Below are 20764 nucleotides of genomic sequence, written 5' to 3'. Positions count from 1 at the left end.
GCCTCCTGGACCTCAAAGTTCCCGTCTGTGATGAGGGACCTGCAGTGTCTGCCCTGTGGCTGCCCTGTGACCCCCAGATGTGGCGCTGTGGCGAGCCCTTCTCCTGGGGCTGCAGGAGGCCTGTGGCTGGAGCTCTGCTCCGCGTCTCTGGCCCGGAGGCCCCGTCCGGGCCAGTCTGGGTGTGAGGAGGCAGGGGCTGGGCTTCGTGTGACCTCTGCCCCGCACTTGCCCGCAGCGCGGAGGACGTGGTGGCCCGCGTGCCGGGCAGCCAGCTCACACTGGGCTACATGGAGGAGCACGGCTTCACCGAGCCCATCCTCGTCCCCAAGAAAGACGGGCTGGGCCTGGCAGTCCCGGCCCCCACCTTCTACGTCAGCGACGTCGAGAACTACGTAGGTAAGTGCCCCGCTTCTCGTGGGCGGGGGGCGCTGGGGGAGCCGCGAGGCCGTGTGCATGCCGCCCAGGCCCTGGCTGCGTCCAGAGCCAGCTGAGCTCATGAGACTTGGGAGCTCCGGGCTCCCTTCCAGGCGCGCTGCTGCAAAACGGGGGCTGTCTTGGGGATCCCTTGATTCTGCATGAGGACAGTCCTGCCCAGGAGGGCCCCGGCCGTGTCGGCCACTGCCCCTGAGGTCCGTGCTGTGTCTCCCAGCCTCTGCTGGGGCCTGGCCTCTCTCTGGATCCCTCTGGGTTCCAGCTGATGCTGTCGCCAGCCCCGTCTCCTGTCCCCCAGCAGCTCCCAGTGCTGTGGACCCTCAGTCAGGACACCGCTGGGTGTAGGAGGTGCCGTGTATGCTGGGACGTTGTCTGGAGAGCTGGCACGGAGAGGCCAGCCCACCCCTGCGGTGACCTTGGTGGGGGGTGGCCACATGGCCCTGGCTCTGACGCCCTCGCGGTTGCTGGGGCTCGCCTTGTTCATGAGGATGCCGGGGTGGGAGGAGGAACAGACCTGAAAAGGCAAATGCCCAGACTGGCCCCGGCCACATGCCAGACAGGAGAGGGCACAGGTGCTGGTACCCCCAGACGAGTTGCTCCATCGCCCAAAGCTTGGCCATCTGCATCTGTAAAGCCTGTGGTGGGGGCGGGTGTGGGACCAAATGTGATCATCTGGGCACGTGGCACCCACACAGGAAGCCATCGCCGTTCCGGACAATCAGGGCAGTCCTCCTCTGGAGCCGGAGCCACCTGGGGTGGCCCTGGGGCTGACTGGCTTGTGACAGGGAGGGAGAGGGGCCCACTTTTCCAGCCTGGCAATGGCCGCTGTCCGGGGCTGCTTCTGCCAGGCCGTGGCACCTGTGTAACAGTATATCCAGGGAGTGCCCACCAGTGGCGGCAGGCATTTTCTAAGCTCTTCCCACATGTGAGCTGGTGTCGTCCCCCTGCAGCTCTGCCGTCTGCGCCCCAGGCTCCCGCTGCACAGGTGGGCCGGGCCTGTCCCCTTGCCCCGACCCCAGCTGTGGCTGCAGGAGCGGGAGGCAGCTTACCTCATGGGGAGGTTAGATGCTTCCATTGTAAATGTCTTTCTTTCTCCTCTTCGTTTTTTTATAATGAAACTTTTCACACATACAACATAAGAAGTAAACAGTGAACCCCCACGTGCCCAATACTGGTCACAAAACCCCCTAGTTTGGCTGTTCTTCTGTCCCCCCAGCCCCACCCCCCCCCGGCTATTTTAAACCAAATCTCTGGTACATCCATCATTTCCCCATGAAAACTCCCGCACGTGCCCCAATGGACAATTTAAAAATATGTATGATCACAGTTCCATTCTTGCACTCGACAAGACTAATGATAATTCCTTAGTGTCATCTAAGACCCACTTTAATTCTCCCCAGTTGCCTCAGAAACACCTTTTGCCTTTGGCTGTTTGAGTCAGAATCCAGACCAGACCCGCAGGCCGCACGGGGTTGAGAGGTCCTTCGGTCTCCTTCTGTACCGCCGCCCCCTTCCCATTCCCGCGTTTGCTGGAGAAGTTCCCACCTCGGAGGTGTGGTGGGCGGCGTCCCGTGGGGTCCCCAGGGTTCCTGCACGAGGTTAGGCCCTTGCTTTGACCTGCGTCCAGGGTGTGGGCAGGACTCCTCCCGGGGGTGGAGCCGTGGTCCAGCCGTGCAGCCGCTTCCGTCCACGGAAAGCCGCGTCCCAGCTCGTGGTCTGACAGCCATGGAGGCTGCTGTGGGGGAGGTTTGCTCGCCCTGCCCTCTCTCCCTCTGTCAATTGTGAGTCTAGAAGTTTCCCTCATCAGTTACCTGCTTACCTGGCACTTGCTTTCCGTCGTCAATGATTTTTACCCTGAGCTTTTCCTCATCAACTACAGAAAACGTAGGAGAAACGTTTTTCCTTTTATTTATCAATTTTCAGAATAATGAGTTGGTGCCCTAGAAAAGAGCTTTTTGACTTTTCATATTTGAAGTGTACATTTGTCCCCACGTTGTTCAGGACGTACTTACACTACAAGTCCTTGTTGTTTACCTGAAGTTGGAGTGTACCTGATGCCCTGCATTTGATTTGCTAGTCTGGACACCCCGGCTGAGGCCCGTGCTCGGCCGGCTCGCTGCTCCGCGGGGTGCTCACGGCGGCCCAAGGGGGCTCAGATGTCAGAGCCCAGTGCCTCAGCGACCAGCCCTGCCCTCGACGGCACCCCTGGGCGAGGGTGGGCGAGCGTCCCCTCGGCGGTCCCGGCCTGGCCTGGGGGGAGGCCGCGCCAGCGTCCCCGGCATGCTCACTGTCCCCGGCTGCCCCCAGGCCCAGAGCGGAGCGTGGACGTGACGGACGTCACCAAGCAGAAGGACTGCAAGATGAAGCTGAAGGAGTTTGTGGACTACTACTACAGTACCAACCGCAAGCGGGTCCTGAACCTCACCAACCTGGAGTTCTCCGACACCAGGTGAGCCGGGCGCGAGCGTCAAGTGTGCACGCGCCACGCCGGGCTGCTGTTTCCCTTCTGAACTATGAAAGTTACTCATTGTGAATGATTCAGGCAGGAAATAAGGAGGAAAAGCCAGGCCCTCCACTGGCCTCCCCACCTGCTCCCCAGAGACCTGCCGTAACAGCGCCCAACCGGCCCAGAACGCACATGCTCATGCACGCACACTCGCACTCACAGCCACGCTGACACACCCACACACAGGTGTCCACGCTCCCACCTGCCCCTGCACTGCACGCACATGCACATGTGCTTACACCCTTACTCACGGTCTGCACACGTACCCACGCACACATTCACTGGCACCTCAGCACAGTGGGGTTGTGCTGTAGCAGCTCTCTGCCTGCCGCAGGTCCCTGCCGTCCCAGCCTGAGCCCCACAGGTCATGTCCCCTCCCGCTGGCCACTCATCTCAGGGACAAGGTCCCGCACAGCGTGCCATGGCTGTCCAGGCCCAGCTAGTTCCAGGTCAGAGGCTGGTCAGCCTCCGGCTCCACCCCTTGACCCTGAGACCTAGTTCTCCCAGGACCACCAGCTCCACCCGCTTTGCCTCCTTGTCAAGTCCCGCTGCTCTCCAGCTGGTCCTCTGGGAAAGATCCGGTATACTCGCTCACCGCTGGGCGTGAGTTGCTGATGGTTTAGTTTAAGAACGGCTTCATTTTGGGATCATTTCCACCTTGCCGGCTTCTTAAAAGCACATGAGATAACATGTGCAAAAGGGCAGCTAGGAAAAAATAGTTATCGAGACCCACGCTGAGGACTGGAATACGGACCTATGTCAGGAGCTGTAACAAGATAATGTAATGGGACATTGGGTTTTCTTTGAGCTTCCTGACAGCAAAGGAAAGAGGGAAATAAGGTGGATTATGGTATCTGGAGAAAGCAGCCTCTTCCCTGTGTGTTCACAAGAAGGATGATCTCCAAGGCTGAGTTCTGAGGACTGTGGCTTTGGTGCCAAAGAATACACTGAGTCACAGCACCGCCAGCTTCATCGGCTGCCCTGCCCAGAGGGGTCTTCACAAGGAGATACTGGGGCGAGGAGCTAGGAGGAGAGGGTGCTTTGGCCTCTGGTTTCCCCTTGGGCCTCTTAGGGCCGCCGCTTTGCTGGCAGAGGGTCGTGCACAGATTACACGGGGCCGTTCATGGTCCTGGTGCCAGGGCCTTCAAGCACACTCTGGGGTCCTGTTCTCCATCCGAGAGGGAGGAGGTGTGGTCTCCACTACGTCGGTCTGTCCCCAAAGGTGTCTGCTGGGGCCACAAGGGTCAGGCCTGACCCCATGGGTCATTGGGGCGGCTCTCAAGGGTCCCGCAGTGACGAACATACCCCGTGACCAGGGAGGCACCCACCGTGTGGCGGAGCAAGGGTGATGTTCTTGCTGTCACTGGACACACGTTGTCACCTCTGCACCCTTGCCCACAGAGGCCTCGGGCACCCACGGGGCAGTGGGACACCTCCCCTCACCCCGGGGGCCTCTGGAGGAATCCGGGGAGCAGCAGGCTTGGTGGCAGGAGGACCGGCTGGCTTTGCACCTGAGCGAGGAAAGAGGGACAGTGGGGCTGCGTCAGGAGGCAGAGGCAGCCACCCCCGCCGTGGTGTGTGGTGTGTGGAGGGTGTGAGGGTCCAGGCTGGGGGGCAGGGGCCCCTCTCCTGTGGCAGTGCTGCGCCTGGACTGCAGAGGTCATGATGTGGGGGGCGCAGATATGGCCGGCCAGTGAGAGCCCCTGGGGGACGAGGATGCCTTCCAGTTTGGAATATGCTAGAGACTCAGAGGAGGGCCTGTGGCTGCGGCTGGGGCTGGGTGGCCTGGCCCGTGATTTGGGATGGTCTTGCTGGGTGGGTGCGACCTTGGACAGACGTGTGTGGATCCCCTCCCACCCTAGGCATTGGGACCCCGAGACCTGGCACTGGGCGCGGCTGCAGGGTCACTGCGCGGGTGGCGCGAGCGGGACATCTGGGTTTATGCAGGACAGTGACAAGTAACTGAATCAGAGCCGCTGTACCCTTCTCGCGTCTTCCCTGGGAACGAGTCAGCTGGTCTGGTGGTGGCCCTGGCTGGGAGTCTCGGGCCTGTCCGCCCTGGGGAGCAGCGGTTTCTCATGGGTGCCGGGCGCCTGGGCTGTGAGTGGGAGGAACTCACTCTCTGCCTGCGCCCGGCAACACCAGGGTGTCGGGACCTATCCAGTTCTCTTGACGGGGCTGCCTCTAGGGTAGGCGGGAGTCGGGCCTGCTCCACGCCCATCTTCAGTGAGAGGCCTGTCACGTCCACACCGCAGCTGGGCCCATCCCGCCCTCTGCCACCTCTGTCTGCTCGTGACCAATGTGGGCCCATCACTGCTGACCGCTTCCCTGTCCCTGCTCCCAGAATGTCCAGCTTCGTGGAGCCGCCTGACATCGTGAAGAAACTGTCCTGGGTGGACAACTACTGGCCAGACGACGCGCTGCTGGCCAAGCCCAAGGTGACCAAGTACTGCCTCATCTGCGTGAAGGACAGCTACACCGACTTCCACATCGACTCCGGGGGTGCCTCCGCCTGGTACCACGTGCTCAAGGTGAGCGCTGGCCCCTGTCCTGCCCGTGTGGGCCCCACGTGGGCCTTGGGGGCCCCCCCCCCCCCCCCTTGACCAGGCTGCAGTTGGCATGCAGGACCACCTGCAGTCCCCACCAGCCCTAACAGTGCCAGCACCCGGGGCACGAGGGACCGGACATTTCTGCACAGGAGGGACACAGATGTGTGGCCCTCGGGAGGCGTGGGGGCAGGTGCACCTCGGGCCCAGAGCAGCACCGCTGTGTGGCTTTTTTCTCAAGACTGAGGCTCGTGAAGCAGTCAGGGGGCGCCCACTGGAGTGGTGGCAAAGGGCTCAGTGTCTGCTTGTGTCTGGAAGGGAGAGCAGTGCTGGGGAGACTTCCTGGAAGAGGGCATGAGGGAGCGTGCCCCCCTGGGCTCCGCACTGGAGTGTGAGGGGCGGGCTGGGGGGGGGGGGCAGCGCTGTGGGGCTATCCGAGCGGCAGGGGGCTGTTGGGGGCCCCAGGCTGGGGCAGAGGGAAAGCCAAAGAAAAGGGAGACTTGAAGACAGGCAAGAAAGGGGGCCCACAGGCCTCGGCCCAGCCGCCCCGGCCTCCCCAGACCTGCCGGAGCCAAGTGTGGTGGGCAGCTCGGCTCCTGACCCTGCAAGGCCCTGAGCAAATCCCGCTTGGCCGTCTATCCCTGGGGCGCGAGGGCCTCTGCGGCTCTCTGGTCCAGGGCGGGCCGGGGGCTGGAGGGGACATCGTTCCATCTCTGCCGGGACCAAGCCCTCCCGTGACCAGAGCTTTCCTGTCGCTCCTCAGAGCGGCCACAGCAATCCGCCGTGCTGCAGAGACGTGGCATTTGGGTGGGGGTGGCCCGACCACGCTGGGGTTCCTGTCCCCAGACCTTCCCAACATGCAGACTTCTCGGCTGCAAGGCACAGGTGGCCCCGCTTTGGGGAGGAACGGTGGCCTGGGCGGTATGGTGTTCAAGCCAGAACCCATCACCAGGATCCCCAGTGTCCCTGGGATGTGGTAGGCTCTGTGCCCCTTGGCAACCCCAGGACATGGCCCCTCTGTGCCCCTCAGTGTCCCTGGCACATGATGGGCTCTGTGCCCCTCAGCGTCCCCGGGACGTGGCTGGCTTTGCGCCCCTCATTGTCCCCGGGATGTGGTGGGCTCTGTGCCCTTCGGCGTCCCTGGCACGTGGCGGGCTCTGCCAGTGGCCTCTCGTTGGCAGGGGGAGAAGATCTTTTATCTCATCAAGCCGGCTTCCGCCAACATCTCCCTTTATGAGCGCTGGCAGTCGGCCTCCAACCACAGCGAGATGTTCTTTGCCGACCAGGTGGACAAATGCTACAAGTGTACCCTCAAGCAGGGCCAGACGCTCTTCATCCCCTCCGGTGAGCTCTGTCTCCGACCGCGCCCGCCCCTGGGGTCTCCCGTGTCTGCCCTGGGGTGTGCACCCTGGCTGTCCCTGCTTTGCCCTGGGGCCCATGCTACTCTGCGGTCACCTCTGGGGCCACCTCTGGGTCGTGAGCCCCCATAGCTTCCTGCCTGGCTGTGTTCACGGAGGCCGGGCCGGGGGCGTGGGGTTGCGTGGCCCTGAGAGCAGGTCCTGAGAGCTGGGCCACATGGTCAGGCGGTGTGTGCTGGTCTTGCCATGTCAAGCGTCTGCAGAAGGGGAAGCATGAACAAGCAGACGAACCCCTCGCAGACATCACACCCACAGACACTCTGCCACCTCTGGGAGGCTCCCTTTTAAAAATAACACACTCACACCACTGTCGTCACGCCCTAGAAACGCACAGTTAGCCATTCCTTATTGTGAGCAGACGGCCAGTTCTGTTCAGATCTCGTTGTGTGCGGAGGCCCCATGTCCGTCTGTTTGTGCCTCTGAGTCCCTCCCCTGGCCTCCCGAGTCGGTTACTTCTGCAACCTGGCCCAGGCCTGCCTCGGAGGGCGATGAGGGCCGCCTGCCTCTCTGGGGGTGTGCACCTGCATGGGGAGCTCGGGGGTGCTGGGCAAGCTGACCCTGGGATGGGTCTGAGCAAGTCTCCTCAGCCCTGGGGCCTCGGTTTCCCAGTCTGCACTGTGTGGGGCTGCGTTAAACAGACTGGGCCAGCTCGGACCTGGTCTCTCCTCCCTGGAGCGCCCCCCCCCCACCAACACGAGGGCCAGGGCCAAGCTCCTTCCAGGAGCCCCGGGTGGACAGGGGCACTGAGGACTGGCCGGCAGGAGCCAGAGGCCACGTTGGTGGAGAGCGGGATGAGAACCCCGTGGAGGCCTAGCCGTGCCGTCTCCCCCAGGCTGGATTTACGCCACACTCACACCCGTGGACTGCCTGGCCTTCGCGGGACATTTCCTCCACAGCCTGAGCGTGGAGATGCAGATGAGGTAGGGCTGCGCCTGAACCCCGGGCTCCACCAGCAGGGTCCCCACCACCACTGTAATGGCACCTCCCCTGAGTCCGGCTGGGCCCAGCCTGTGGGCGGCCCTGGGCATGACTGTTTGCCTGGTCCGGCCCCCATGTGTGTGGGAGGAAGGAGGAAGTGGACTGAGACCTTACCAGGGCCCCCGAGGCGCCTGGTCACTGGACAGCCGCTGCGGCCCGTGGGGGGTTTGGGGTGAATCCAAAGGCTGAGCTGCCTCCTCCTTGGACAGTGACCCAGGGTTCTGGGAGCTGCGGCCCTGGGCTCACCCCACGCAGGGCTCTCGTCCTGATGTGGTCCCCTGGTCTGGAGGCTGAGTGGCTGTGACCTCGCTGCGGCCTGTCGTGGCCTCTGGCTGTGGCATGAACCCACCTGCCTTTGGTTCACCTGCCTTTGGCGTCACCTGCTCAGGGCTCTGTGCCCTGAACAGTTCTTTGCTGTGGCTTCTAGAGCGTACGAGGTGGAAAGAAGGTTGAAACTGGGCAGCCTGACTCAGTTTCCCAACTTCGAAACAGCCTGCTGGTACATGGGGAAGCACCTGCTGGAGGCCTTCAAAGGTACGGCATGCGGAGCTCGGGGACACAGGGTGGGCTTGGCTCTGGGCAGGTGGGTTCCTGCCCTCTGTGGATCCAGCCATCCTCCGTCTCAGGCCCTGCCTTGGGCTCGGCGTGTGGCTCCGGGCGGCCGCCCGCCTGCTCAGGTCAGCGGCAGGAGGGAACTGCGGGGCGCCTGCTTTTGTGGTGTCTCCCTTCTCAGCAATGCTCTTCCGGAAGCCGCTTGTCGTGCTCCAAGCAGAGCTACCAGGGAACGCCTTCTCAGGCCCCTCTGCCCATTGGCTCTAGTTCCAGAGGAGAGGGGGAAACCGTCCATCACCCCAGCCAGCCAAATTTCACTGAAATTCGTCCCTCATTCCCCAGACTCGAGCCTGAGCTCCCCCCTGGCGGAGGGAGGGCCCTGCCCTGGAGGCCTTGTCCTGGGGGCAGCGTGGGCAGAGCCATACCCTGGGGCTGGCTGATGGCTCAAGCTGGGACAACTGCTGACTGATGGGGCTGTGGGGGGCACCCAGCCTCTGCCTCGGACCCTGCTCTGTGGAGGCTGATGGGACGGGCGGGCCACAGGGACCCAGGGAACAGCATGGGCCAGGCAGACAGTTTCCTGGCACGTCAGAGCTGGAGTGAGCTCTCTGGTGGGAAGAGGGGGACGCTCTATCCCTTTTCTGTGGAGTTGGTCCCCACCCCCAAGGGCATGTTTGAGGCGATACCTGCCCTGGGCTGCCCCAGCAGGAACCAGACCCACTGCTGGTGTCCCTGAGCCGTGCAGGGCGACGTGAGGGTGGGTATCAGAAAGCGCTGGGACGCTTGGTGTGGGGTGCAACTGTGGCCTTTTGCCTAGACGGGCAGGGGACCAGGGGAGGGGGCGCTGGGCCGCCTGGGTGAGGGACCTGACGGGTGGACGGTGGGAGGGCCAGTCCTGCCCCTTGCAGGGCGCCCCCCGGGTTCCAAGAGAAACCGTTGGCAGTTGGGCAGGTGGGGCCGGGTGGAGGCTCTGGGAGGTCAGCCCTGATGGCCCCACTGGGCATCTTGGGGGTGGCAGGTGAGGCGGGCGGGCGCCCCCTGAGTGAACCCCTGCGTGTCCCCCAGGTTCTCACAAATCCGGGAAGCAGCTGCCCCCTCACCTAGTCCAGGGAGCGAAAATTCTCAATGGTGCTTTCAGGTCATGGACAAAAAAGCAGGTAAGGGGTGTGCCGGACAGGGTAGGGTAGGGGGGTGGCAGGTGGGGCCATCCGTCCCCAGGGTTCATCCCGCCTTCAGTGGGGAGGAGTGTGAAGAGCGGTGGGTGCACCTGCCCAGGTCAGGAGGGAGCCCTCCACCCGGGGGCCTGGCCTGAGGGATGGGGGCTGGGAGAGCCAGTGGGAGGAAGGTGGGCGGTGGAGATGGGGCTGCGTCAGCCCAGGAGCACGGGGGCAGGGAGGGCCTGGGGCAGCCACGGCCCAGGTGACCAGGCGCTGGGTCGGACAGGAGTGCTGGCACGCCCTCTCGGCCCTCCAGGTGGCCCAGGTGTCAGCTCAGAGGCTGACTTGGCTCTGTGATGTGGGCGGTCCTTTCCCCTGGCCCCCCGCGCCCCACAGTAGAGTGTTAGCCCCCTCACTGGTGCCCAAACCTCAGCCGCATCTCCTAATGGAGGCCCTGGAGAAGTGACTTCGACTCCCCTGGGCATCTTGTCTAGTTCGTTGTACAGAGAGGAGGGGGTCCTGTCAGTCTCAGGCGCCCTCTGGGGCAGTGTCCCCACCTGGGGGCTCCTCCCAGTCGGGGGAGCCAGCGCAGTCCGAGCAGGCCCCACAGGCTGCGGGAGGCCTTAGCGGGAGGCCAGGAGGGGCCCCTGTGCACTTCCTGCTGCTCTCACAGGCGGACTGGGCGGGGTGGGCGGCCGGTGCCCTCCGAGGGCCTTCCTGCGGCCTCGTCTCCTCTGGCTCCCAGGCCTGGAGTGGTACGGGGGGTCCCTCTCGCCTCACTTCAGCTGTGTGGCCAGGAAGGACGGACGGCCCACATCCACTCCACAGCTGGTGGTGGCCCCGGGCACCTTGCTCTCTCCAGGACTCGGTTTCTCCACCTGTGGAGTGGGGTCACAGCAGGGCCTCCTCCTTGGGGCTGTGTCTGGCCCGCGTAGACTAACTCCTCCCAGACCCGCGTGACCAGTCCACGCCATGGCAGCCCCTGCCCTCACGCCTGTCTGAGCGGTGATGTGGGAGGTGGGGCACGGCCTGGAGGGACGGACAGTGGGAGTCAGGGGCCCCTGAGGCTGAGCCTGCATGGGGCCCAGTGTGGGCAGGGGTGGAGGCAGGTGTGGCCCACACGCGCGGCTGACCGCTGACCTGTGCCTGGCTGTCCTGCAGGCTTTGGCGGAGCATGAGGACGAGCTTCCGGAGCACTTCAAGCCCTCGCAGCTCATCAAAGACCTCGCCAAGGAGATCCGGCTCAGCGAGGTGGGGCTGGCCCTGGGCCGATGACCCAGGGCCACTGAGCCCAGCTGAGGGAGGCTCTGCCCGTCTTCCCTGGCCCTCCCCAGAGCTGCCCGCCGAGGACAGCCATGTCCCAGATGGCCCAGCCCGTAGGGCAGGCCCGCCTACATGATGGGGCTCTGGTGCCCAGGCCCCTGTGGCCGGCCAGCGGTCTCCTGGCAGGAGCACAGTGGGTGGAGATAGCCGGGGGCTCCTCCGCAGCTGCCCGCGATCAGGGGACTCTGGGGGGAGAGGACTTCAGCCCCTCGAGACGCTGTTTGAGCAAGCCTTTACAGCTCTCAGCCCTCTGTGCCTCAGGGTGGGCCAGCCGTCCCCATCAAGGCGGGGAGGGTCAGGGGCTGATGCTGCCGTGTGACACCGTCACACAGATGGTGTAGATGGATGTGAGCGTGCCCCAGGGACAGTGTGGACAGGTGTGAGCGTGCCCCAGGGACAGTGTGGACAGGTGTGAGCGTGCTCCAGGGACGGTGTGGACAGGTGTGAGCGTGCTCCAGGGACGGTGTGGACAGATTTGAGAGTGTCCCAGGGACGGTGTGGACAGGTATGAGCGTGCTCCAGGGACGGTGTGGATGGATGTGAGAGTGTCCCAGGGACGGTGTGGACGGGTGTGAGCATGCTCCAGGGACGATGTGGATGGATGTGAGAGTGTCCCAGGGACAGTGTGGACAGGTGTGAGAATGTCCCAGGGACGGTGTGGATAGATGTGAGAATGTCCCAGGGACGGTGTGGATGGATGTGAGAGTGTCCCAGGGACGGTGTGGACGGTGTGAGCATGTCACAGGGATGGTGTGGACAGGTGTGTGTGTGTCCCAGGGACGGTGTGGACGGGTGTGTGCGGGTCACAGGGACGGTGTAGATGGGTATGCCTGTTTCACAGGGATGGTGTGGATGGGTGTGCGAGTGTCACGGACGCTGTGGACGGGTGTGCCTGTGTCACTCGGTGTAGGTGGATGTGCCCGTGTCACTCGGTGTAGAGGGATGTGCCCGTGTCACTCGGTGTAGGTGGATGTGCCCATGTCACATGGTGTAGAGGGACACTGCTTTTCTGCTTGAGAGTCTCCCACAGCCTGGGGCGGTGAGACCCTCCTGGGAGGTGGTGGTTGGTCACGCGTCCCCCTCCTCCCCCCAGACTGCCTCCAAGGCTGCCCGACCTGAAGTGACCACTGCCGTCTCCTCAGATGAGGTCTGTTTTGGGGACCGGGAGAAGGAGGAGCCCCCATCCCCCATTGAGGCCAGCCCTCCTCGGTCCTTCCTGGAGAAAATGTCCAAAAAGAAGACTCCCAAAGCCGTGAAGATGCCCAAGCCATCCAAAGTCCCCAAGCCCCCCAAGCCCCCGAAGCCCCCCAAGTCACTGAAGCTCAAGGACGGGGGCAAGAAGAAAGGGAAGAAGTGCAGGGGGGCCGCCTCCCCCACCATCCCCAACCTGGACCTGCTGGAGGCCCACACCAAGGAGGCACTGACCAAGATCGAGCCGCCCAAGAAGGGCAAGGTGGGTGGCCTTGCCTTCCCTGCCCATGGTTGGGGGCCTGTGGGCGCTGCGGGGGGCTGGGCCTGTGGGGTGGACTGGGGCCGCCATGTCCTCGTCATCCTCGAGACCCAGGGTGGTGTGGTGGGCTCTGCCTCAGCAAGCTCGGCTTGCAGGCAGCTGAGGAGAGACCTTTATGATGAAGGCAGCAGTGAGTCTGTGCTGGAACAGGGTGGCATCACAGAGGGTCACCCAAGGGGAAGAGTTGGCTAAGTCTTCTGGGGCCCAGGCATTGGATGAGACCTGAAGATGGGCCAGTGGAGGGCGGGGGGGTTGGAACAGGAGAGGGGCAGGGCACAGTAGGCTTGCCCAGGGCAGCGCGAGCCCCTAAAGGCAGTGACAGAGGTGGGGCTGGCCCTGAGGACCACCAGTGTGACCTGTGACCACAGGGTCTTAGGTATGGGCTTTAGGGACCACAAGCCCCTGAGACCAGGCTTCCTTAAGTGATTTCCTGCTAGTGGGAGAGGATTACCCACTTTGCAGGGGATTGGCAACTGCTAAGGCCAATGTCACAGGGCTACAGTGGGGCACATTGGTTTTCTCTTCCTTAAGGCAAAGAGGGTAGATGAATGAATGAATAGATGGATGAATGGAAGGAAGGAGCCGGGGAGGCAGGGTGGATTGGTGGGGGGATGGATGGGTGTGTGGGTTCATGGATGGGTGGGTGAGTGGGTAGATGGATGGATGGGTGGGTGGATATAATGAATGGGTGGTGGATGGATGGGTGGGTGGATGGATGAATGGGTGGTGGATGGGTGGAATGAATGGATGGGTGGATGGATGAGTGATGATGGAAGGATGGGTGGGTAGATGGGTGGGTGATGCATAGATGGATGGATGGGTGATGATGGAAGGATGGAATGGGTGAACGGGTGGTCGGCTGGGTGGATGAGCTTCTGTATGTGGGTCAGCTGGAGGCAGGAGCTCTGTGCTGTGGGCTCTTGCTCTTGTGCTGTAGCCTGAGGGTACCCTGCTGCCCTCCCATTTTTGCTGCTGGGTCACAGCTGCTGTGTTCTAGGCTACAAAGAGCGTCCTGAGTGTGCCCAACAAGGAGGTGATCAGCACACAGAACGACGTGGAGAGGCTAGAAATCCGAGAGCAAACTAAGAGCAAGTCGGAGGCCAAGTGGAAGTACAAGGTGAGATGTGTGCGTGTGCATGTGTGTGCGTGTGTGTGCGTATGTGTGCGTGCGTGAGGTGCATGAACCCACCCTCAGGGAGGGCTGCCTTCATGAGATGAGGTATACTGGGTGCATGTGGGCTTGGTGGCATGAGTGGAGGTGCACACCTGTGTGGCTGCGTGTGCGTGTTTGTGGGGTGTGTGCAGGCGTGTGTCTGCCTGTCCCCAGCTGGGCAGTGCTGTGAAGTTCTGTGAGGGTCTGGTCCTCCACGTGTGGCCTCCGGGGGCCGCCTTCTGAGGGGTTGCCTTGGGTGCACCCCGCCTAAGAGGCTGAGCGCGTTGCCCTCTGAGTTGACGGGTGGCGTTGCTCTTCGTGGCCGGGCCCATGTTGGAGCTCACACTCCCTGGAGCCGGGCACTGTCCCAGGCCGGGCCTGCAGGTCGGGGCTTCAGTGAGCGTGAGTGTCCAGGTGGATGTGGCCAGAGGGGGTCGGTCCTGCCGCCTCTGCCCACTGACCGCCTGCATGGGGCTCAAGGACGGTCCTGGGTTGGCTTTTCAGAACAGCAAACCCGACTCCCTGCTGAAGATGGAGGAAGAGCAGAAGTTGGAGAAGTCTCCTCTGTCAGGGAACAAGGACACCAAGTTCTCGTTTTCCTTCTCCAACAAGAAACTCCTGGGGTACGTGCATGTTCATGCCAGGAGGGGCTGGTGCTTGCTGGGTTGCTGGCTGAGTCCAGAGTCCGGAATGGGCACCCTGAGGCGGTAAGCAGCATGTCCCAGAGGGAATGGGACTGCCTTTCTGCCATGGGCCTCAGTTTCCTCATCTGCGAGATGGGAGGAGAAGGCCACTTCCAGGTGGTGGAGAAACAGAGCGGACGAGTGTCTGGTGTCCATGCAGAGCCTGACGGGTGGGCGCCTTCCTCCCGAGAGCATGTGCCGAGGCCACTCAGCCAGCCGGGGGATGGGACTGGCCTGCAGCCCCCGGGGTCCTGACTGCATGGCCCTGAGCATGTCCTTGGTTTATCGGGAGCTCAGCGGCTGCGTCCCAGGACCTTTTACACAGCATTAACTCCACGACCGACGTGCTATAGAGAGTCAGACATGGAGGAGAGGAAGGCAGACACGACTCTATAATTGTGTCGCACCTGTGTGTGTGCAGGGCTGTGTGTGTGTGTGTGTGTACATGTGTGCATGAATGTAGTGTGTGTCTGTGTGCATGTACACATGTGTGTCGTGTGCGTGTGTGTACATGTGTGCATGAATGTGGTGTGTGCATGTCCACATGTGTGTACATGTGTGCATGAATGTGGTGTGTGCATGTCCACATGTGTGCACGAATGTGGTGTGTGCATGTACACATGTGTGCCGTGTGCATGTGTGCATGCACACGTGTGTCGCGTGTGTGTACATGTGTGCATGAATGTGGTGTCTGTGCATGTACACATGTGTGTCGTGTGTGTACATGTGTGCATGAATGTGGTGTGTGTCTGTGTGCATGTACACATGTGTGTTGCGTGCGTGTGTGTACATGTGTGCATGAATGTGGTGTGTGTGCATGTACACGTGTGTCGTGTGTGTGTGCATGAATGTGGTGTGTGTGTGTGTGCATGTACACATGTGTGTCGTGTGCGTGAGGCGTGACATAGCTCGTGCCCACACCTGGCAGGGCTGCCCGCGGCCGTCCTCTAAGTTTCCGCTGTGACTCGGAGCTGTCCTCCTTGAGAATTGCAGACGTCCCGCCCTGGCCCACTGACCCCTGCCAAGCACCCGGCCTGCGCTGACTGGGGTGTAGGGGGGGTGACGGGGGTGGGGAGGTGGAGCGTGGCGGGCTCTCCCCGTCTGCGGGAGTCCTGCCTGCCCTGGAGGGAGACGAGCTCAATGATGATTTTTAGACCATTGCGTCTACACCAAGGCCCTGAATTTATTTTTCCAGAATAGCTCTGCAGAAAGCCTCGGCTGGTTGGCGCCGGCCCCACCTGGCTCTGAGCTCGTGTGAGGCCCAGAGCAGGCTGTGGGCCGGCCATGCGTGTCCAGGGGCTGGCAGGGGGAGGGCTGAGGCGGCGCTCAGGACGGGCCGGCATCAGGAGGAGGCCCGGGGCGGGGAGGCCTCCAGCTTGGCTGCTGGTCCTTTGAGGCCCATGCGGCGTGCTGGGGCCACTGGCCAGGCCGTGTGGACGCCCACTGACCGGCTGCTTCTGCCGCCCCAGCTCCAAGGCCCTCAAGCCGCAGCCGAGCCCGGGGGTGTTCGGGGCTTTGCAGAACTTCAAGGAGGACAAGCCGCAGCCCGTGCGGGACGAGTACGAGTACGTGTCGGACGACGGGGAGCTCAAGATCGACGAGTTTCCCATCCGGAGGAAGAAGAATGCCCCCAAGAGGGACTTGTCCTGTGAGTGGGGGGACGTGAGAGGGGCAGGCCCAGCCCCAAAAGGGCCATCTTGGGCGTGCGCGGTGGGCATCAGGTGTGGCCGGCCGGGCGCCGCTCCTCCCAAAGCCACTGCGGGACGCCTGTCTGCTCTGCTTCCAGTCTTACTGGACAAGAAGGAGGCGCTGCCCACACCCGTCACGAAGCCGAAGCTGGACTCTGCGCTGTACAAGGTGAGTGCTCTGGGGCGAGCGAGGGTCTGTCCCGGACCCTGGCTGTCCTCAGGGCTGTGGCCGCACGCTGCTTGGTGGAGCGTCTCTGACCGGGCTTTCTGCGTGGGGGGCAGGAGGGGCGTCCTCGTGGCCTACCCTTTCCTTGGGTGTCTTCGTGGGGAGCCAGGCTGGGCTCTGGATGTGGGATCGTGAGCCCTGGTGCTCCGCGCGAGAGGGACGGCAGTTGTGGGTGCATGGAGGGTCTGTGGGTCTCTGCGGGTGGGGGGCCTCTGGAGCTGCTCCTCCTAGCTGGACCTGCTGTGAAGACTCATCTGATGCCTGATGACAGGGGCATGGGGTTGTGGCCCAGCCTGCTGAGGGTCCTACACTAAGGTGTGGGTGTGAAGTTAGATGACGTCTAAAGCCACATTCAACCCAGGGCGTGGCGGCCGTCACCAAGGAGGCCAGGGTTCCCCTCTGGGTCACACTCTACCTTGGGCGTCCCCATAGAGCTGCCTGTTGGGGCTCCCTGGGGTCCCTCCTGTGTGGGCACACTCTCCTGCCTGCTCCCCATCTGCACACCGGCCCCTCCTGTATCTGCTCAGTGCTGGGTCCTCGTATGCAGTCCTGTGAGCCAGCGCTCCTCTGTGGGACCGTGCAGGGTGTGGGGACAGCTCCGCCCTTGCGACGGGGTCGGGGGTTGCGGTGAGGGTGGCGGGAGTGGCTCCTCCACCCCGGTGGAGAGCTTGGCACCTAGGCCCTACCGCTGCCGGGTGTGTCTGGCCAGCGGCCCCGAGGCGTGCGCTCCCACCAGGTGAGCTCTTTAAAAGCTTCTGTCACCTTCTCTCTGGGAAGGGAAACGGGAGCCCCTGTGCCCCGGCCACTCCCTGATGGCTGCCCTGTCCCCGCAGCAGAGCGACGACTCCTCTGACGAGGGCTCACTGCGCATCGACACGGACACGAAGCCCGCCCGCAACGCCAAGGTGAAGAAGGACGGTGGGGGCTCGGCCGCGGGCATCCTGGACCTGCTGCAGGCCAGCGAGGAGGTGGGCGCGCTCGACTACAACCCCAGCAGGTAGGCGGGCGCCCGTGGGCTGAGCAAGCGGGTGCTCACGCAGCAGGCACTGTGGCCGTGGTGGTTTGCGCGCAGGGGGCTCCGAGGCCCCACGTCCCAGAGGCTGGGCGGCCAGAGCAGGACCCTTGCCCAGCAGGGCTGGCGCCAGCAGCCAGAGAGCCACGTCAGGGCTGGCCATGCGGGTGCCGTGTGTCAGCGGAGCTCCCGAGCGAGGCACAGCACCCTGAGGACAGGTGCTCCTCCTGGTGCCTGGACAGGGAGGCGGCTGAGGAGCAATTCCAAGGGACACCGTGGCCGGAGGGGCTGCCGCACCTGGGGGCCCTTGCGCAAAACAGTGCTGCATTGGGCACCTGGTGGTGTTGGGGCTGCTTCGGCCTGGGATGTCCAGCATCTGTGTCGTGTCACTTCCCGAATGTCATAAAAGGAGCATAAGAACAATTCCAGGTCCTGTGTCCGGCGTCTGAATCAGGGGCCTTTGACGAGCCTCTCTGGGACCCCAAGGCTGGCTTTCCTGCAGGGACCTCTCCCTGCGGCAAGGGAGGCAGTGGTTTCAGAGCTTGACCAGGTTCCGGATCGCCACACCCACTGGGGGCACGTGGGAACCAAGCTAGACTGTCCTTGTAAAGCCCCAAGTAGCTTTGTGTCAAGACGTGGATTCACAGCCCAACCACAGGAGCCAGCAGCAGCCTGAGAGGGGCACAGACTTCGATTGCTGCAAGCTCAGGGCCCACCCAGTGCAGGGATTGACAGACAGTCCCCATACCCTGTGATTTCACCACAGGTTATATTAATAGAGGTTGTGGGCCCAGTTTGGGGGAGGTGATGGGTCTTGGCCCACCATGAGTCTGTCTGACCACACGTGGACCACTTGGTGTCCAGCTCTGGCCTGACCACGTTCAGGGTGCCTAGAGGGTGGAGAGCACAGCACTGTGACTTTGTGTGACAGATGCGTGGCCTGTCCAGGTGGGTCGGGAGCCCACTCACTGTGGGTGTAGGTGCTGGTCTTTTTCTGGAGGCGCCAGGATTCTAGGTGGGCGGGCAGGTGGCCGAGGACATGTGTCTGCTCGGCTGGGCCTGGCGGCTCTCCCTGCCGGGTCCACCAACCCCAGTTCTCTGACCCGAGAGAGACGGATTCGTCCCCTCTGGGCTTTACGTTGGCTGACGGGCTGGGCCTCATTTCTCCCGTGATGGTCCCACTTAGATTCTCTCTCAATCCCAGTTAAATTTTGGGTTTAAGCATGCGGCCATGTTTTTTCATGTGGAATCTCCACCAGTACCACTGACAGGTAACCAAGGGGTGGGGCCTTTGTGTCCCGTGGCCTCCCTGCGCTGGGACCTGAGCCACCAGGGGTGGGCAGGGTGGCTCCCCTCCTGGACCTCAAGACATGAGATTCCCACCATGTGGATGGGGAAACTGAGGCTCAGAGAGCTTGGGCAGCTTGCTCAGGGCCACACTGCAAGGAGGTGGCAGAGGCAGGACTAGACTCTGTCTGCCTAACGGAAGCCGAGCGTGGGGGTCCTGGAAGGGTGACTGTGCTGGATGGTGATGTCCAGGCCGGAGTGGCTTGCCCTGAGGACGACAGGGCCCACCCGGCCTTCTGGCTGCCCACTTGGACCCCAGACCTGCACTCTGCTCGGCCCCCTCTGCCTCCAAGTCTGTGTTTCCAGAATTGAGGTCCCAGGGCTGCGTGGGCCTACAGAGGCCGCATGTCAGGCCGGTCTTGGACAGATGGACAGAGGGCCCCAGAGGCGGGTCCAGGCTTGGTCAGAGGGGGCTCTCGCTGGGCCACACAGCCGTCTTGTCTTCCACGAGTTACCGTCTCGCGTGCAGTGTACTGGTGCGGACGGTGCGGGCGTTTCCTCTCGGGGGTGGAGTGGCTGCAGGGTCCACGACTCTCCGAGGCGCAGACGGCCTGCGGGATCCGGTGTTCTCTCTCAGTACTGGTGCAAACCTAACCCCTCACTGCAGAGATGCCCTGTGGCCTTGGCCTGGTCGGGACCCTGGCCTGAGGCTCCTCCCCTCTGAGGTGCTGATGCCCGGGGCCGGCTCCGCACCCTTGGGGCCAGCGCCTCAGTGACCGGTTGATGCTCAGACCTCGGAGAGGAGCCCGAGACGCCCTGGGACCCCCGCAAGGTCCAGGGAGAGGCACCCCGAGAGGAGGGCAGCCGGGGTGCAGATGCTCTGACCACTCTGAGGCACACGTGTGCCCTTGCACACGCCTGCACACGTGCACGCGTGTCCGCCGGGCCGGCCCCCCAGCCCACCACAGGCGGTTCTTCTCCCAAGTCTCCCATTTGGAGCGTCGGTCAGCTTTTGATGGTCCACTTGCTCTGTTCTAAGTATTCACTGTTTGGGAAAAAACAGCTGAAGAAACGGAGGAAAATATGTTAATTTCTTGTGGATGGTTTACTTGGTGTTTGCCGCTGGGGGGAAAGCAGAGGATTTTGGTATGATAATTGGAGGATTAAGGTATTATTTTCCATGCGCGCTGGTTAGACTTTGCTCCCTAATTTGTCGGCCACACGTGGACAGGCGGGGGGCTGGGGCGGGCGTGTGGCCCTGGGCTCCGCAGCCCTCCTTGGGTTGCAGCCAAGCTGGGCTGGGACCACAAGGTCCCGATGGCCCAGGCGGGTGGGCGTGGCCTCCCGGGGGACACTCGCAGTGGGTGTCCTGGCCCCTGCCCTTCCGGTCCTGTCCCGCCGTGAGGCTGCGTGAGGGGCCACGAGACCTTCAGGGCGGGGACTGGGCTGGGCTGGGCTGGGCTGCATCGGGCCCCAGGGGCCTGTGCAAGGTGGAGGGCCCTCTGTGGGCCTTGCTGGTTCCCCTGCTGGGTCGATTCTGTCCTTGCTCAGGAGCATTGGTGACAACGGTGCAGCCATGACACTGTGGCTGCCAAATGCCATGCACTCTTGGCTGGGTCTGGGCAGCCCTTTGCCCCTGGGCGTGGATAGGGTGGGCCGGGCACTGGGGCGGGCGGAGGGCCCATTATGGGGACCGACTCTCCAGGGTGTCTGACGTACTTGATTTCCCGGTGGTTGCGGCCTTGGAACGGCAGTCCTGTTGTCGGGCTGCAGTGAAACCTCTGAACACAGAGGTCTGGCGTGTCTTGGAGGCAGGGAAGTGGCCCTGTGGATGGCTGCCCAGAGAGGCACCCACTTGTCGACCCCCTCCCCGCCGGCTCAGGGCTGAGCCCCTGCTGGAGCCTAGTGGTGCCCCTTGCAGGATGGCTTTGGTCCAGACTTGCCTCAGTGGCCCCCGGGGCAGCCAGGGGTCCCTCTGAGTCTGCGTCCCCGGGCCAACTCCCGCTCCCCGTCCCGCCCCGGCCACAGTCTTGGGAACCTTGTTTCTGAGCAGGGTCTCGTGCTGCCTTCTCGTGTTAATGATCTTACTAAATGTGCTTCAAACACTCAAGTGGGGCTGGGGGCGGGGGAGGCTGCCTAAGAGCAGAACACAGAGCCCCCGGGGCACTTCCAGGTGTACCTCTGTTACAGCAGCCCCGAGGTCAAGTCCGTCTTCTGGGGGCACACGGGGCAGGCAAGAGGGGCCAACATGTCAGAAGCGCAGGGCCCGACCTCTGCTGCCTCTTCCCGGGTC

General features: G+C 63.0%; 1 protein-coding gene across 1 annotated transcript in view; it reads left to right on the top strand.

Moving 5' to 3' along the window:
* The first annotated feature begins 215 nt into the window (after window positions 1-215).
* LOC124241088 (lysine-specific demethylase PHF2) overlaps window positions 216-20764 on the top strand; it is a 28315-nt gene continuing 7766 nt past the window's right edge. The window contains exons 1-14 of the mRNA XM_046664655.1: window positions 216-396; window positions 2740-2881; window positions 5283-5469; window positions 6666-6828; window positions 7735-7822; window positions 8308-8414; window positions 9498-9589; window positions 10751-10840; window positions 12006-12365; window positions 13420-13539; window positions 14080-14198; window positions 15728-15906; window positions 16045-16115; window positions 17009-17169. Coding sequence (XP_046520611.1) covers window positions 288-396; window positions 2740-2881; window positions 5283-5469; window positions 6666-6828; window positions 7735-7822; window positions 8308-8414; window positions 9498-9589; window positions 10751-10840; window positions 12006-12365; window positions 13420-13539; window positions 14080-14198; window positions 15728-15906; window positions 16045-16115; window positions 17009-17169 — 1988 coding nt within the window. The 5' untranslated portion in view covers window positions 216-287. The remainder of the gene's footprint in view (window positions 397-2739; window positions 2882-5282; window positions 5470-6665; window positions 6829-7734; window positions 7823-8307; window positions 8415-9497; window positions 9590-10750; window positions 10841-12005; window positions 12366-13419; window positions 13540-14079; window positions 14199-15727; window positions 15907-16044; window positions 16116-17008; window positions 17170-20764) is intronic.

Source organism: Equus quagga, chromosome 6, assembly GCF_021613505.1.
Source record: "Equus quagga isolate Etosha38 chromosome 6, UCLA_HA_Equagga_1.0, whole genome shotgun sequence".
Classification (NCBI taxonomy): Eukaryota; Metazoa; Chordata; class Mammalia; order Perissodactyla; family Equidae; genus Equus; species Equus quagga.
The sequence above is the reverse complement of the archived record's forward strand: the minus strand, read 5'-3'. Positions and strand labels throughout refer to the sequence as shown.